The following is an 18,082-nucleotide window of genomic DNA, read 5'->3' as shown; positions in this document are numbered from 1 at the left end:
CTCTGATTGGCTCCTGCCTTCTGATCCATCAGTCACGTGACGATTATTGATTATTGTTTACTGTTGGTTCCGAAATCAGTAGATGGATGGATGCATGGTTGATGTATCTGCTTCTCTGATTGGCTCATTCTTTCAGCTCAGGAGTCAATCAGGAAGCAGAACATTAATCAGTGAGTCCTTCAGAACCGGTTCTGGTTGAGCTCACCCTGCACTGGTTCTGGTTCTGGGGAGCTGCAGAATCAGAACTGCAGCAGGTTGGGATTTTCAGCCTCTAGAGGCTGCTGCTCGGTCCGAACTCTGCGCTGGTTCTGGTCGGGTTCTCCAGAACCTGTCCCCTCCCCACCCCTCCAGGATGTCGGTGTCTCCGGGCCTCGCCGACCTTTCCCGCCTCTACCAGACCGAGTTCGTGCGCAGCGCGCGCGCGGTCGGCGTACTGTGGGCCGTGTGCACGCTCTGCTTCGCCATCATCCAGGTGGTCATCCTGGTCCAGCCGTCCTGGGTCGGAACCACGGCGTCCGGGACGCAGCGGGCCGGGCCGCCGCTGCCCAGCGGAACCATGGGACTGTTTGAGGTGAGGAGGCTGAACAATCACAGAATCTGACAGCTTCTGGTCTCACATTACTAGGTCATTACCCGATTAAATTCTGGATTCAAATGTTTTTTTATTGTATTTATTTATTTTACAATAAACCTTTTCAACATTGAGGTGATCAGCCAATCAGGTGGCAGCGTTCCTTCCTCCAAAGGCGGTCAGGACGTCCTGGAGGTCTGAACGGTCATTTTACTGCTTGGTTCCTAGAGTGGAGTAGGTACCACCACAAGGGGGCGTCTGTTCTCCTTTCTTTTGTTGTAATCCTGTAGCGAGTAAGAGCTCGTTTCCATGTTTTAGAGTAACGTCGGTGATGCTGAGGTGCAGAGCGGTGCAACTTTTGTAACTTTTCTCATGTATGAGAAGGTTGAGATCTGGCTTTACCTGGACGAAGTGAAATAAAGTGAAAGTGTGGAAGACTTCAACCGTCCGTTCTGCTCATTCGGGTTAGAGTGGCTAACCACCGCTGCTAACTCCTTCTCCAACCTCTTACCGCACCGTCACAAGGTCAGAGGTCAGAGTGGAAAACGGAGATTGAGGAACTCGTAGATAGGGTGAAAGCCAACTATTTAGGTAAGGGTGTAAGATAATGGATGGATAAATATTTAGGGTAACACTTTATTTGACGGGGTGTGAATAAGATTGACATGACACTGTCATAAACATGACATAACACCTGTTACGAACGTGAGTAAGTCATGAATATTTATGACTGTCATAAAGCGTCATTAATACCATCTCTTACCTACATAATTTTTAAAGTTTAATCGGTAATACTTTTATAACAAATTTATGTCAGCTCATGATTTTCGAAATGACTGTTTATGACAACAGTCATAAATATTCATAAAAACTCCTTCATGTTCATGACAGTGTCATGTCAGTCTTATTCACACCCCGTCAAATAAATGTTACCATATGCTCTTGCTCTTCACTTTGCAGCTAGTTAGCTTGCTAAATATTTAGCTTGCTAAATGAATATTTAGTATTTAGTTAGCCAAATATTTATTTGAAGCTAGACAAGCTAACTAGTTCAAAGCTAGTGATCTTACTAAATCTTTAGCTGGATGGATGTATTCAAGGAGGAATTTAGTCGTAGCGTCGTACGCTAAACAAAGCTGCTTCCACAACTAAATACACCACAATCAGTAAAAGTCGTGTGAACATCCCAATAAAGTAAAATAAACACGTTGCTCAATAATACGTTTTCCAGCAAGTGAACAAACCAACCAATCAGCAGCATCACTAAACACTGCTGACATTATTTATCAATCTGAACTTTTCAATCTGTGAAGACTGTTGCTAGATGCTAACAGTTTGTCTCTCTGTGCATCCTTTCTGGGTCCAGGTCTGCCTGGAGTCGGACTGGCCGGTCCCAGACTGCCGTGGCGGTCTGTCCAGCCTGTCTCCGCTGCCGTCCTTCCAGTCGGTGGCCGTGTTGGTGGGCGTGTCTCTGTGGGCGGTGTGGACCAGCGTCCTCTGTCTCTGTCTCTTCCGATTCTGCAGCGCTGCCACCGTCTACAAGATCTGTGCCTGGCTGCAGCTGACAGCAGGCCAGTCCCTGGTTCTGCTGATCCTCCTGGGTCCAGTAACAGCAGGACATCACAGTTCTAGTTCTGACCCGCTTCCTGAGCATCAGAACCTCAGTATGGGTCTGATTGTTAGAACCTGATGAAATTCAGATAGTCAAGGGACGTTTGTAAAGTTACTCAAAAATGAGCAGCAATAACTTGGTCTATTTAGCTGTTAAGAGAAAAAATTGAGGATTAATTTTCAAGTTATAATTTCATCATGTTGCCATTCACTTACAAATATCAAAGATTGAAATTTAAGTATTTAATTAGTAATAATAATTGTCCACACATAGGTATGGAAATTTGCATTGGGGTTAAAACACAATACAGCATTTTAAAACAGATAAATATTTATCTTGAAACAAAGTATTTAATTTTACACACTAACTACTAACTTTGAAGGTAAATTAGATAAATAATTAGCTAATATCCAAATTCACTTTCTGATAACTGGATGTGGACTACCAGAATAAAAGCTTGGCCTTTCAAACTTTTTATAAACTCAGTTTCCTGTGATCGTTTATTTTCCTCTTGAACATTTCAGGCTAAAACAACAGTTGCCCTCCCAGCCTGGTGGTGGCGCTGTGTGTGCTGACGTCTCCTCTCTGTCTGCAGGCTTCTGTCTCGCCCTGGCGTGTCTCCTGTTTCCCGACTCGTGGGAGAGTCCAGAGATGAGAGTTCTGTGCGGAGATTCGGTAAGAACGTTTTATTCTCTTCTTTACATCAATAAAACATCGTTACCATGGGAACAGGAATCAAAGCTGCCATTAAGGTTCTGATGGTAATCTGTGAGGATTAGCAGCAGAAGTTCCTGTATCTGTGGACCAGCAGCCTGGTTAAAATGCTGATGTTCACTGCTGGTGTCAGGATCCAGGTTTAGGCTCCGCCCCCTTCCCCAGGTGGGCAGCTTCTCTCCAGGTAACTGCTCTGTCCACTGGGCCTACATCCTGGCGCTGCTGGGCATCTTGGACTACGCCATCCTGGCCACACTGGCCTTCGTCCTGGCCAACCGGCAGGACGCCCTGCTGCCACCCGACGCCCCGGACGGTGAGCCGCTGCCACAGGAAGAACGCTGAGTGCAGGGTTGAATTGTTGATGCTGAACATGTTTCTGTTCTTCAGTGACCGCAGGCCTGCTGATGTCCGCCTGAGGAGGGATCGTCAGGGTCCCTTAAAGTTCCCTGGACGTTCCCTGAAGGTTCCCTGGACGTTCCCTGAAGGTTCCCTGGACGTTCCCTAAAGGTTCCCTGGACGTTCCCTGAAGGTTTCCTGAAGGTTCCCTGGACGTTCCCTAAAGGTTCCCTGGACGTTCCCTGAAGGTTCCCTGGACGTTCCCTGGACGTTCCCTAAAGGTTCCCTGGACGTTCCCTGAAGGTTCCCTGGACGTTCCCTTAAAGTTCCCTGGACGTTCCCTGAAGGTTCCCTGGACGTTCCCTGAAGGTTCCCTGGACGTTCCCTTAAAGTTCCCTGGACGTTCCCTGAAGGTTCCCTGGACGTTCCCTGGACGTTCCCTAAAGGTTCCCTGGACGTTCCCTGAAGGTTCCCTGGACGTTCCCTAAAGGTTCCCTGGACGTTCCCTGAAGGTTCCCTGGACGTTCCCTGAAGGTTCCCTGGACGTTCCCTGAAGGTTCCCTGGACGTTCCCTATAGATCCAAAGTGGATGGAACTGCAGAGTTAGTTGGTGAAAGCTAACTATTTAACTTCACGCTAAATATTTAACTTGTTTACTAAATACATGATTCAAAGTAAATAATTAGCTTAAATGAAATATTTAGCTTACTATTTAGTTTGGAGCTAGTTAGCTTGCTAAGCTAAAGCTTTAGCTTTCAAACTAAATATTTAACTTGCAGAAGATGAAGTGCCCTTCCTTTCCGTTTTGTTTCTTCCAAACGGCGTCTGGAGCTTTCGGGTCCAGTGAGGCGGACCCGGTCAGAACCACCTGGACATTTTCTGTCCAGGTGGTTCTGACCTTTTTGTCCGTCTCTGTTTTGTTCTTTTCTCCGTTGCTCATTAACATTTAGAACCAGATCCATTTGTTAGAACTCCAGAACCCTTAAAGCTTCGCTTCGTCTGAGCTTCTGCGAACCTCAGTGGGAGAAATGATTAACTCTACCATTGAATATTATTAATAAGACATTAATATTATTGGTGATCAATAAATCTTAATATTTAGAAATATTCTATTTCGTATGTTGGATTAATGAAACCTGAACTAACTGTCTGTTTTTATTCAGCCTGATAAAATCATGGTGATAAAACTGTTACTATCTGAACCAATCAATCAATCAATCAATCAATCAATCAAATTTTATTTGTATAGCACACTTCAGCAGCAAGTCATTTCAAAGAGCTTTACATCATAACTATAAAGTCATGCAGCAGAGAATCAACAATCAAAACGTGACATTAAGTCGATGCCGTCAATAAATTGATCTTTGATCACGTTTCAAATAAAACTAACCAGGTAGGATTTAGTCTGGATTTAAAGGGGCTCAGTGTTTCAGCTGTTTTACAGTTTTCTGGAAGTTTGTTCCAGACTAGAGCTATAATTCTAGATCTGTAACTCTAGTTCAGTGGTTCTTAACATTTTTTGAGGTACCGAACCCACCAGTTTCATATGTGCATTCACTGCATCCTTCTGTAGTGATAAATAAAATATGATTTTTTTCCCCCCCCAAATTTAAGACATAGGGGTGACCCAATTAGAGTCTAGTTGGGTCACCCCAAGATCACTAAGTCTTCTTAAAAGGTAGAGTCTCTGAGAACAGTTCTTCAAAATATAGTCAGGTTTTCAGCAAAGTTGAGCTGAGTGTCCAGGAACGAGCCAAGGTATTAAAATCTGCCACAGTTTCAACAGTTTGGCCATCGAGAGAAACTGGAACCACTTTAAGGTCATTTAATTAGCTCTACATTCTTAAGAGAATGAAAAATTAATAATAAATACTAAAAATTTTGCAGTATTCTGATTTAATAATGTAATTATATTAGTTGTGTTACCACCCCCACACCACTAGAGGCAGTACCAACCCCGAAAAGATGCGACTAAGGAGCAGATTTAGAAGTACACCAAGCTACAGACTTTGGTAAAAATGGTGAGTTTTGCTGAAGTAATTAAAGACACAAGTTCAAATCCATGCTGAGAGAGGAGCTCCTCCAATCAGGGCTCCTCCGCAGCTCTGATTGGCTCAGCAATGTAACGTGATCCTCTGCAGCAAGTGATGGCAAAGCGGGGCGTCATCACGACTTTACACAGGTGTGTCTTTACCTCCGTGGCAGAGGCTCTGCCGAACCCCTGAGACCGACTCACCGAACCCCTGGGGTTAAGAACCACTGGACTAGATCTATAGCTCTAGATCTGTAACTCTAGATCTGTTACTAGATCTATAACTCTAGATATATAACTCTAGATCTGTTACTAGATCTATAACTCTAGATCTGTTACTAGATCTATAACTCTAGATCACACGTAATTAGTAAGTCACGTTATTACTTGGATTTTAATCGGTATGTTTTGCATCCAGTGAAAACAAAGATTTTAACAAAAAACCTGGACAATATGGTGGTTTGGGTTAATTTCATGGTTTTAAGTTTGCGCCCCCTTCACTACTGGAGTGCAATGGTCCCATTTCCAAATAAGGTAAGAGCCTGACAGTGGTCCGTCCCGCCCCTTTCTGTTTGCTGCAGCGAGGTGGACTTGGTAGAGGGCAGCATGCTTTATTTTATTTTCTAGTGTGTGGAGAGGCTTGGTGAGGCACCGAGATTCGTGTAGCTGCAATAAGACGCTACTCGAGATTTCTTTATTAACCCTTTCAGGTTGAAGCACCAATGAGGTACGCATTTTTGTATTTTAGTTTTGTTTGTAAATGGAATGTTTATTTGAAGAATTTGTCGAGTTTGTTAGTGACGTGTTTTTAAAGATGACGTAATGAGTGTTTTTGTAAGTCAAACCACTTTATTGTAAATGTTTTGCTGTGTAATGGCCAGTGGTGGGAAGTAATGAAGTACTTTATTTAAGTAGATTTAATAATGGATACTTTCTACTTTTACTCCACTACATTTTACAGTAAGTATCTGTACTTTCTACTTCACTACATTTCTACTAAACCGTCCCGTTACTCGTTACATCCAAGTCCCGTTGCTCTTTTTGTCCGTTAAAATGTGAAGTTCAGGGTTTTAAGGTGGCGCCGTAAAATCCGAGCAATAACGTGACTTACTGTCTGTTGTCACCCATCGCCTCCACCTTTACTCGCAGGTGGAGCTCCAGACATGCGCAGTGGTTTCCTCTGAGCGGGAGAAGATGTCTGTCTGATCGTCAGTAATATAATAGCTGCATAAATCATAAGATATGGCGACATGTAAAACCAGCAGCGCTTCACTTTCACGGTGGGACTTAGTCCAACTTTTAGCATCACTTGGAAGGAAAGCTTAAAGAAAGTGTTCGTTATTCTGCAATAGCCAGCCCCACCCTAATCTCACCACCGACCGACTACTGACCAGTTCTCTGTCTAACAGGTCCGGAAAATCCCTGAAACCCGGGTCTTACCCTAGAATAGGTTTATAAGAGATATTCTATTTAAACTGGCGTCGGAGAAAACTCGTCTAGCTCTAACTACCTTCATCCAGAAGTTATGACCCTTTTCAGTTGAGAAACAGTCAACAGAGTAGCCCTCACTGCTGCATAGCTCCAACAACCACTCCTGTTAATGGTAGCTTTTCTCCTAAAATATAACATGCACTTGTTACCTGCTAGATTAATTTAGTGACTTAGATTTAAGTCCCAGGGTCATTATTTTAATGCTCGCCAAAGGAAAGTACGAAGCCATCAAATCTCTAGAATCATGCATGTTAATTTTACTTAAATCAGAAGAACCCTCAATGATCAACGACTCAATTAATCTCAATGTCCACAACCTCTATTGGTATTTTTAGTATGTATTTTATTAAGCAAGCTTTAACAGGAATAAATGACAAGCAGATTTAGTTGTAGGGATTATAAACCTGTAACAAATAATAAACTCGAATGATAAAATCAATCATAACCTGTCCTCATTTCTATCCCTAACCTGTGTCACTAGTTTCACTAAGAGAGGCTTTTTGGGGCAGTACAACTCACACCCGTTGGCAGTTGATCTTGGCAGCTGAAATCTTCAGATGTCCTTGGTCAGACTCTGTCCTGGCGGAGCAAAGTCCTCTTTCAGAAAAGCAGCAAAGTCAAACTGTCCGTTGTCCTTTAAACAAACAGAATCTTCATCACTAGGTGACCTTTGTCTTTTCTCCAAGTCTGCTGCAGTTGAACAGAGATCGTTGGGTTGAAGCAGAGGAGTCAGTCGAATTCAGGGGCCAGGGCTGGGGCAGATGGATCTTGTCCCTTCTTTGCGGCGTGAAGTCTCAACTTTCCCTTGGTCCCGGGGTGTGGTCCTCTGCTGATCTTTCGTCTGCGTCCTCTCGTTTTCTCTCCTTCAGTGCCGCGGACTAAGAACAGTTTCCTCCCTGGCTCGCTGGCTTTTAAACCCCTTGATGGGTATTTTTCCTTTCGAACCTACATAAAAGAACCACAGACAACGTATATGAATTTTATGGCCAAGCTTTTGCAAAAGGAGAAAACTCCGTCAACTGCTCCTCCGAGCTGTTCACAGAGCGTTCTGGTCTGCTTCCGCGTGAGCCCGTTTTATTGTCAAACCAAAACAGTCAAAGGGGGCAGTCAGGAAAAACAACAGAGGTTGTAAAACTTCTAACCCAAACAACTAGCAACCCGATTCCAGGTGTGATATCTGATCTACGGTCTGAGCCCGGTTCAAATCTTGGTCAAACTGTCAACAAGACAAAATACGAATGCACACAGGCAGTTAGGAGGTATTCTGGTTGATAAGAATTAAGGTCTGAGAAACACAGAGTTAACTGTTTCACATGAAGATGAAACAGACATTCCTGACCTCCAGGTCAGTTCATACACACATAAGGAAGAGAACACTTTAAACAGAAAATCACAATAATCTATAGACTGAATGTGAACTAAAGTAATAACAAAATGATAATACCGAAAAATCTCTAACACCCCTCCATCTCCGTAGTTGTGTGTGTGGCTCCGAGTGAGCAATCCTCCCTCACTGTGGAAAGTCCCAGACCTTTCTCTTCTCTGACTAATTGCTGCAACTCCTTTTCGGTACTTCCCTTTCTCTGCTGGCCATCTGGCAGTTACTGCCTTTTTTGGAGTTGTTCTGGGACCTCCGCCCAGCCCAGTGTACTGCTTGTGACACAGTTTGTTCCTTTTCTCATGTACTCAAATCTACAGTCTCAGTATCATGAAACATAATCAACTCAAAACCTGATCAACTTATCTTATCAACTCATTATTCTCAGTATATTCATCTCTTCATTTCTCATCCTCAATAATCATACAACAATCAAGTTATAACCATCACTACAAGTCATGAGTACAGAACATACATTTCAAACATACATTACAGACATCATGAATACAGATTATATCAATCATTCCAACCATTATGGATATATGCGTTGTATTTTTCCTTCTTTAATCATTATTAATCAACATGCAAGATTACTATTATTTCCCAGGCCTTTACTCCGTTTTCTGCGTGTACCTAGGAAGATCTCACACCCTTATGCCAGTTTTCTCGACAAAAGGTAAGATCTGTGGACGTGATGCTAGCAAAGCTAGCTGTACAGAGACACATGTTGCATCTGGATGAAAAAAGTTGTCACTCATGCGCTGAATTATTGTGTGGAGGTGTTGACTGAGGTGTTCATATATGGGACAACGCTGTGACCAAAGTGCAATATAGTGATATGACATTCAGGAACGATCCGATTCTTCTGGACTGATCTTTACTGCGGTTGATGGGACTGAAGCCTCACCGAGAGCCGTTCTTTGTTCTTGTAATGGTCTGCGTACACTGTACCCCTAAAAGATTTAGCCGGGTATGCAGTACCTGCAAGAGAGGGGAGCGGCTGTCTGTTGTAAAAAAAAAATCAGTGAGTTCACTGTGCAGCCGTGAGTTCACCCACTAATCAGCCGTGACTGAAGAACAATCTAAAACACGACTTAATCGGTTAATAAATAACTTTTTCCCATTTCATGTTGTTTCTGAACTGTTCGCGCTTTGCTAGCAGCGGTGCGACTCGTCGATCGCGGAAGGTTTTGAGTCGATCTTGGCATTAGGTGACAAACTGAACGTCGCACTGATTGCGTTCCGTAATCAGTGCGCTCAGGTGTCAGCAGAGGCTGATTGAAGCCAGAATAAAAGGAGCCTGGATGGAAGGAGAAGGTGAAGACTGATCCTGTGATTGCCAGAGACAGATGCGCCGCCGAGCGAGGTGTGGAGGGAATCCGCATGCCAGGCGCAGAGCGCCGAGAGGTGGGCCGACGGCTCAGTGCAGAGGATCGGGGCAGAAGGGAACCTGGCCGCGCCTCTGGGTCAGTCTGAAAAGGGGCGTGGCACGCCGAAGAGCAGAACAGTGCTGGAGCGTCGCAGAGTCAGCTGGGGATCGGCAAGTGAGGACATTATAGACGGATCGCCTTCACTTGGAGCAGCGCGATAAGTGGAACCCAACTGATGGCCTCCAATTGGTGACTTTCTTTTAAGGACAATTACTGAACTTTGGATTTTATTAAAAAGAAAATGACTTTTTATTGTCACTATTAAAAGTGACTTTCTTTGTAATAAAATATTTCAAATTTGATTGTTTTGCTGTTTGGGTTTTTGAGTTGTTTGCTCCCCCTTATACCAAGAACGAAGTGTGGGGCCATATTGGTCACATGGTGTGACGGTGCGGCGAGAGGTTGGAGAAGGAGTTAGCAGCGGTGGTTAGCCACTCTAACCCAAAACAGCAGGACGCACTTTTGAAGTATTCTACACTTTCGATTTATTTAACTTCGTCCACGTAAAGCCAGATCTCCACGGTACTAAGCATTATATTTCCATACATGAGAAAAAGTAACGTTAGTTTACCGCTCTGCACCTCATCATCATCTATGTTCTTTTCTACAACAAAATGGAAGACTCCTTCTTCTTCTGTACAATAGTACAACAAAGGGAGTAGGCGCCCCCTTGTGGTGATACCTACTCATCTCTAGGAACCAAACAGCATAATGACTGTTACATATGCCCCCCAGGTAAACAAAGGCTGTCCTCAGCCGCACACGACTATAGGCACCAGTACAGAATATATCAAAGCAATACATAGCCATGAAACTGTAGTTACACATGGGGCAAGTATCAAATTACACCTGTATACATATCTGTGGATAATGGAAACACACAGTTAGCTTAGGTTCCAAAATGCAAACATACAATCAGTGTGAAACTCTTCTTTGTTTTATGAACACAACCCCTCTAAAGAACAGTTAAGGGACAAACAAAATTCTTCCTATGCAACTATGGGTGACAACAAAATTACTGTCATCCAAAATCATCAGAATTATTTTTTTGATTTTGTTTTGTAACTACAAAAATTTCAACATAACACATTTAACTGAAAATTACATGCACTCAGTAACCTGAACAACCTTACATATTGTTAAGCCTGTCAGTATGGTAGATATTTGTCCATTTATGGTCTGACCAACCAGTCGTTATCCTGGGATGACGCCGGGCTCTCAGATTGTAACGTCCAGCACAATCTGAAGCGTGGTCAAACTCGGTCTCATCAGCGTTGGTCTCATCGACCCCATGAGGCGTCTGTGGGTGGCGAACGTCATGTGATGCATCACAAAACACATCACCTGGAGGGAAGTCCTGGATGGCATCAGTCTGAGGGGAACCGTCCTCAAGACAGGTGGATCCATGTGATCCACCTGTGCAGCCGCACCGGCAGTCTTTTTGGAGCTGGCAGAGTCCCAAGTATGGAAAGGCTGCATGTTCACAACATGGAAAACTCCAGCATCGGCTCCAGTTTCAACATCAATCAGTCTGTAGTTCACATCGCTAAGTTTCTGACTGACACGGTAGGGTCCTTTGAACAGCGGTGCCAGTTTAGCCGTAAAATTCGCCAAAGCATCTGATCTTGGGTGAGACTTCACTCGGACCAGATCACCAATCCCAAAGGCAGAATGGCGGCGTCTCAAGTCATAGTAGTGTTTCTGTCTTTTGTGGCTGAGGTCCAGCGCAGCCCTGGCATGGTGATGAGCATCCCTGAGGGTGGCTCTCAGAGTCTCTGGATACTGCACGTCCGGGTCATCCACTCCATCACAGCTTGGTTGAGTGATTAGATCGAGGGGCGTGTCCAGCTCACGACCATACAACATCATGGATGGACTAAGACCTGTGCTGTCATGCGGAGTTGTGCGAAGTGCAAAACAGATTTGTGGTAAAAACCTGTCCCATGCGGTGTGTTTGTCACTCACATAGGCACGGATAGCTGTTTTAAGTGTCCTGTTCACACGCTCTGTCGCGTTTGTTTGCGGGTGATAAGCTGTAGTAAGCCTATGTGTTGAGCCTAGAGCTGACACCGTGTGTTTGAACAACTCACTAACAAAGGGAGAGTCTCTGTCTGAAATGAGATAGGTGGGGCTGCCATGTCTAGCAAATAACTCACTTAAGAACTTGCTAGCTGCAACCTGAGCTGTGGCCTCTCTAATTGCACACACCTCAATCCACTTCGAAAAATAGTCCACAAAGACCAGCAAATAAGAATTCCCTGATTGAGTACGGGGCAAGGGACCCACAAAGTCCACTCCTGTGTATTCCCAGAGTTTTTGGGGTACAATAGGGACCATGAGACCAGCTTGTTTCTGTTGACTGGGTTTTGTGAGTTGGCAGACCGAGCAAGAGGTGACATAACGTTTGACATCACCTGCCATGCCAGGCCAAAAGAACCTGTGTCGTAGTCTCATCAGTGTTTTGGAAACACCGAGGTGGCCAGCAGTGGGGTGGTCATGGTAATAGCTCACCAGGGTTCCACGAAGAGATGTTGGGGCAAAAAGCTTGAGTTCTTTTAATGGGTGCAAACTGCACACAGTCTTTCGGTCCCTGTAATACAGCAAACTGTCATAGACAGTATATTGTTCTTGGAATTTACTGTCCATCGGAACTGACGAGTCTGATTCAATGTCTCTGAGGAGCTGACCCGTCACAGGGTCATCCATTTGCAGCTGCCTCATGTGCGAACGATCCGACAATAACACTGGGGGCAGGGAACGGATGTCCAAACTGCCTATAACAGCGTGTTCTGGAAGGATATCAGTGGGCTTGTCATTTTGTTTGGCAGGGGATTCCTGGAAAGAGCATCAGGAACTGTATTGTGTTGTCCTGGCTTGTGGACAATTGAAAAGTCAAAGTCTTGTAGTCTCAAAGACCACCTAGCCAGCCGGCCAGAGGGGTTTGGACGGGACATGAGCCACCTAAGGCTGTTGTGGTCTGTGAAAACAGTCACGCGAAGGCCCTCAACATATGGTCTGAAGTGTTCCAGAGCCCAAATGACGGCCAAACATTCCTTTTCAGGGGTTGAGTATGGTTTTTCAGCCTTGTGTAGAGAACGACTTGCATAGGACACGACAATGTCTCGGCCCTCTTCATCTTTTTGCATTAAAGCAGCGCCCAATCCTACATCACAGGCATCAACATGAATGTAGAAGGGTCTAGCAAAGTCTGGAAATCTTAACACTGGGGCTGACGTGATTCGGTCTTTTAAAACATTCATGGCTTGCTGACAATTGTCATCCCAGTGAAAAACAGCCTCTTTCTGTGTGAGCTTGTGGAGTGGGTCAGCATGCCGTGCATAATCTTGGACAAAGCGCCGATAGTAGCCAGTGAGTCCTAGGAACTGCCTGACCTGTTTCACTGTGGATGGTGACGGAAAATCAATGACAGCTTTGATTTTATCATGGTCAGGTTTTATGCCTTCAGGTGTGATGCGATAACCCAAAAATGTGAACTCACTCAAACAGAACTGACATTTTTTCAGTTTTAAAGTGAGGCCAGCTGCTTCAAGTCTGTCCAGGACCTCCTCCAAATCTTTCAAGTGCTGCTCGAATGTGGGGGATGCCACCACGATGTCATCAAGGTACACAGCACATGTTTTGTAGATCAGGCCCACCAACACAGAATTCATGAGCCTTTGAAATGTTGCTGGCGCATTGCATAATCCGAACGGCAGCACACGGAACTGGTAGAGGCCACAGTGAGACACAAAAGCCGTTTTTGGTCGAGATTCCTCTGAAACGGCAACTTGCCAATATCCTCGAGCCAAATCCAGGGTTGAGATGTACTTTCCTCTTGCCAGAAAGTCGAGGGATTCGTCAATTCGTGGTAATGGATAGGAGTCTTTTTGTGTGACTTGGTTTAAACCCCTATAGTCCACGCAGAATCTTGGATCAGAACCAGGTCTATTCACAATCACCACCGGAGCAGCCCATGGGCTGGTAGAGGGTTCAATTATGTTGTCCTCCAGCATTTGTCGCACTTGATCCTCAATCAAACGCTTTTTGGTTGGTGAAGAGCGATAGGGGGGAAGATTTATGGGCTTGGTGGTTCCAGTATCAATCACATGTTCCGCCATTGCAGTGTGTCCAAGATGCCCATCGAAAGTGGAGCTGTGGTGGGAAAGAAGATCGTACAGATCTGATTTTTGTGTTTCCTCCAGGCTCGCCTCGGCCACTTTTGACTCAATGGTGTCTGACAAAATGTTCAGTGACATAAGTCTGTTCAACAGGAAAAAGTTCAAGACTGTGGTTCTCATTTTCATCCAAGCCAGGATAGGGACTGTCATCAATAAAAACTGTCCTTGTTGGTATATGGATGGTTACTGAGGCTCTCATCATAAAATCCATCCCTAATATGAAAGGAGAAGACAGGTGATGGATGATGGCAAAGCGTTGATAAAAGCGCTTGTTCATGAAACCGATACTCAGCCAAGTCACACCATCTGGAAGGCAGGGAGCATTGTCCGCTAGGCTCACTGGTGGCCCCTGCCACTGACGTATTTTTTGTGGACCAATCCTATTAACTTTAATGAGATCTGCACGTACAGCCGAAAGTGAAGCGCCTGTGTCCAGAGTCGCCTCAATGCAGGTTCCATTAAAGTTCAGCTTAGTCTTAAATGGAGTGTTCCAGGTAGCGGTAGAATCATTGTCCTCCACATGTCCAAGAATGTGGAATTCATTAGTAGAAAGGTGAGGCTCAGTTAACGTCTGGAGGGAGGATTGCCTCGACGAAATATCCTCCCCCCCTTGAAGTTTCCCGATGGCCTTTGGGGTGCTACATCTACGGGTGGCCTGAAGCTTCTATTGTCTGTTTCAGATTCAGGTATGTCCAAAGAAGTAGTGGGAGTGAGATCATTATGGGACCGAGCCGACACAACCTTGTCCTGATTACAAGCAGGACACGTTTTTGACGTATATCCAGGACTTGAGGACTTATAACAGTGTAGCTCAGCCCCCTGCTGCTTCCAGTGTCTCTGTTGAAGATTCTGGTAGCTATCAGGTCCCAGCACAGCATGTAATTCATGAGCCCTGAGCAGCAACTCCATCACAGAAGACACAGGCGAGCCATACAGCGTCACCCTGTACTTTTCAAGTGAATATTTACATATTAGTTGAATACGCTCTTTTTCCGGTGGCGGGCAACTTAGCTTATTAAACTCACTCAACATATGAGCTACAAATGTTGGGAGTGGTTCATCAACTGACTGGACACGGTCTAGTATGCCTCTGAGAATTCTCTCTTGGTTGTCAGTGGGCAGAAAGACTGTTCTGAAAAGTTGGCAGAAATGTACCCATGAGCTGATGTGTGAGCTAAGGGCTTTAAACCACTTACTAGGCTCTTTTCTTAGAAAATCGGGCAACTCATTTAGAATCTGGACATCAGTTAAATTCAGAGTGGACTTGTATGCTGACACAGCTTGTAACCAGTCCTCTGCCTGCACTTCACCATCCCCAGCAAATACTGGTGGTTCCAGCTTGGCGTGATGTAGTGCAGCAGCAATCACTCTTGTGGTGTTGGTTAGCTCAGCTGAATGAGTCTGTAGAAAAGAGCTGTGCAGGTCCCTCTGAGTTCCAGGATAAGAGCATGGGTTATTCACAGGAGGCACATATGGTGTTGAGGTGGCCACAGGAGCTGTAGGAGACTGTTGTGCAGAAGGTCCCCCAGACTCACAGGAATTAACCCTGTCTAGATGATTCAGCATTTTTCGTTGCAGGGACAATGTGTTTTGAAGGACATCCCTCAGCTGCTGGACGTCATCCTTTAATTCTTGTACTTGCTGACAGAGGTCTGGAGCTCTCTGATGTGGCGGTACAGATTAAAGAGAGTCAATATCCATGTCAGAGTCAAAAACAGAAAAATCTGGTTCAGATGCCATTTTGTTTTGTTCAACCTTTACGGTAGTGTCCAAAATAAATGCCTTAGGATTATGAAAAAAAACGTTTGTTTTCTTTAGGGCTCGTAGGCGAGCAAATGTCCAAATATGAAATCTCCTCAGACAGATTATCGAATGAGCTTACAGAGGTGTGTTGCTTTCCGCTGCCACAGCTGCGGTATTTGTACAGCACAGTCCGTGTCCTTCCGCAGTTCAACAAGTGAAAATCCACAATATAGTCCGCATGACTGAGCTCCACTGAAAAAAATAGCCCCCAAAACTCACCAAGCTCTTCAGCAATCGTGAGTTAATTTAGTTAATATTTGGAGGTCTGGTCATTTAAATCTTCCACTTCAGCAGACTTTCAGGAATTAAATCCAACCGGGACAGCTCATCACGACGTCCAGCGAGGTGCAGGCAATAAATGGCTCCAGCAACCTTTAACACTGATCACGACGTACTCCGCTCAGAAACTGTATCCACCTCGCGGAACAGACGTCCACAAAGAACTTGAAAACAATCACCTCTAATCCGAAGCTGAATCGGTATCCAGGAGGGAAAGGTCCAAAATATGTCCGGGCGCCAATTTGTGACGGTGCGGCGAGAGGTTGGAGAAGCAGTTAGCAGCGGTGGTTAGCCACTCTAACCCAAAACAGCAGGACGCACTTTTGAAGTATTCCACACTTTCGATTTATTTAACTTCGTCCACGTAAAGCCAGATCTCCACGGTACTAAGCATTATACTTCCATACATGAGAAAAAGTAACGTTAGTTTTCCGCTCTGCAGCTCATCATCATCTATGTTCTCTTCTACAACAAAATGGAAGACTCCTTCTTCTTCTGTACAATAGTACAACAAAGGGAGTAGGCGCCCCCTTGTGGTGATACCTACTCATCTCTAGGAACCAAACAGCATAATGACTGTTACAATGGACACTTAATTTTATTGTGTCATGTAGCACAGGGTGCTGGTCTTGGTCTTGATTTGGTCTCAGGTTCGGTGGTCTAGACTACAACTCTGCTACTGGCTCCTTGTCCTCCCCCACCCACCCTTCCAGCTGGATTTCTTTCAAAATAAAAGCCACTAGTGGCAAAAAAAAGTGAAGTTCATACTATGACAGGACAGGAGACAAGATGTTTCCATCCCTGAAATTATGATGCATAGAATCACATATCTAAGTCTAAACTATGTTACAGAGTAAACAATAAAAACATGCTCTATCTGTGGCATTGTTCATTAAAATGGCGCATTACTGATGTATTAAAATTAAATAGATTGGTTCACTTAATGATATTAGCGATTAGGTAATGTACTTTTACTTTTAATACTTAAGTATTTTTAAAAGCCAGTACTTTTTTACTTTTACTTAAGTACAAATGTTAATGTGGTACTTTTACTTTTACTTGAGTACATTTTTTTGAGTACTTTCTCCACCACTGGTAGTCGCTGTCTATTCTCTATGTGAACGTCTTTCTTTCTGTAAAAGTGTAGTTTGTGTTTTGTACAGCTCTCACGGCATAGTTATTAAATGCCAGTAACTGTTGAAGAACGCCTTGTGTCCATTTTCTACCTGGAGGGAGTTAAAGAGACCATCAAGTAGTCTTGAGACTGTTGGAAATATTAGTTTAATTATGCTAGTTTTAATGATGTTTAACTTTAGCGCTTGTTGATATATTAGATGGATCCTGATTGTTTTGAGTCGGCCTCAATTTAGGTTAGATTTGTGCGGTTCAGTTTTAAAGGATGAGAAACACGGGTGGCTGATAAACTTGGTCCTGCTTTCTTGAGTATTTTACATTTTTTCTAAGGTTATTGAGCTAAAACAGCCAATCAGATCACTGGGCGGAACTCTCTTAACTGCCACACTTAGTGATCTTCCAAGGCACGTCTTCGTAATTTGCATTTTTTATTAAGGTAATTAATGTTTCCCTTCTGGCTTTGGTTTCATGTTGAGCTGTTGGTCTGATTTTATGCATTTGATTATTTGAATAAATTCTGGTTGATTGTGAAGTTGAACAGTGACTGTTGTCTTTGTGGTTTCACTTTTACACACATCACCTGGGGAGACGAGATGGCAACGAGCAACAGGTAGAAAATGTATCGTCTCTCAACAAGACCAAGACCCGTCTCAAGTACTACACTAGTTAATTTGGCTAAATCTGGCTGGAAAATACTACCAGCCCTTTCAGGTGTAAGTAGCCACAAAATCAGCTTTTCATGCTGATAAACTGTCTAAATATGTTATGTAGGATTCTCTGCATGTTTCTAATTCAAACTTTGACATTTTCATGTAAAGTTGTTTAGTTCCGCAATATTTTGCCTGAAACCGTCTGAGTGCTGTCCTCCTTAAATTAATCGGTGGTACTGCAGTTGAATTTTGCTATTGTTTAAAACAGTCCAACTTTACATTCTTCAGCACTGGTCCATCTCTGACGCCCCCTGGTGGCCATTAAAATCTCCAACAACAGAAAAGTTGGTTTATTGATAAAAAAAAAAAAATCTGTAGAGGGTCTGAAAAGTCTCTGATTATTAAGTGGAGAGGATGGCAGCAGAGCTTCTTTCCTCCTGACCCACTCACCGCCTCCTCTGTCTGCACGTTTGG

General features: G+C 44.1%; 1 protein-coding gene and 1 pseudogene across 1 annotated transcript; one reads left to right on the top strand and one right to left on the bottom strand.

Annotated features, from left to right (window-relative positions):
- Positions 1 to 275: 275 nt before the first annotated feature.
- lhfpl4b (LHFPL tetraspan subfamily member 4b) lies at positions 276 to 4,439 on the top strand. The gene is made up of 5 exons (XM_014977542.2): positions 276 to 571; positions 1,938 to 2,142; positions 2,779 to 2,858; positions 3,063 to 3,210; positions 3,285 to 4,439. The coding sequence occupies exons 1-5, from the start codon at positions 353 to 355 to the stop codon at positions 3,311 to 3,313; spliced, it is 681 nt and encodes a 226-aa protein (XP_014833028.2). The 5' UTR covers positions 276 to 352; the 3' UTR covers positions 3,314 to 4,439.
- Positions 4,440 to 14,122: 9,683 nt separating this feature from the next.
- Positions 14,123 to 15,482, bottom strand: LOC148152603 (uncharacterized; annotated as a pseudogene).
- Between the last annotated feature and the right edge of the window lie 2,600 nt (positions 15,483 to 18,082).

This window comes from Poecilia mexicana, unplaced genomic scaffold (genome assembly GCF_051168715.1).
Source record: "Poecilia mexicana isolate PSO_F unplaced genomic scaffold, ASM5116871v1 scaffold_23, whole genome shotgun sequence".
NCBI classification, from domain to species: Eukaryota; Metazoa; Chordata; class Actinopteri; order Cyprinodontiformes; family Poeciliidae; genus Poecilia; species Poecilia mexicana.
Note: the sequence above shows the minus strand (reverse complement) of the source record. Positions and strands in the feature narration are given on the sequence as shown.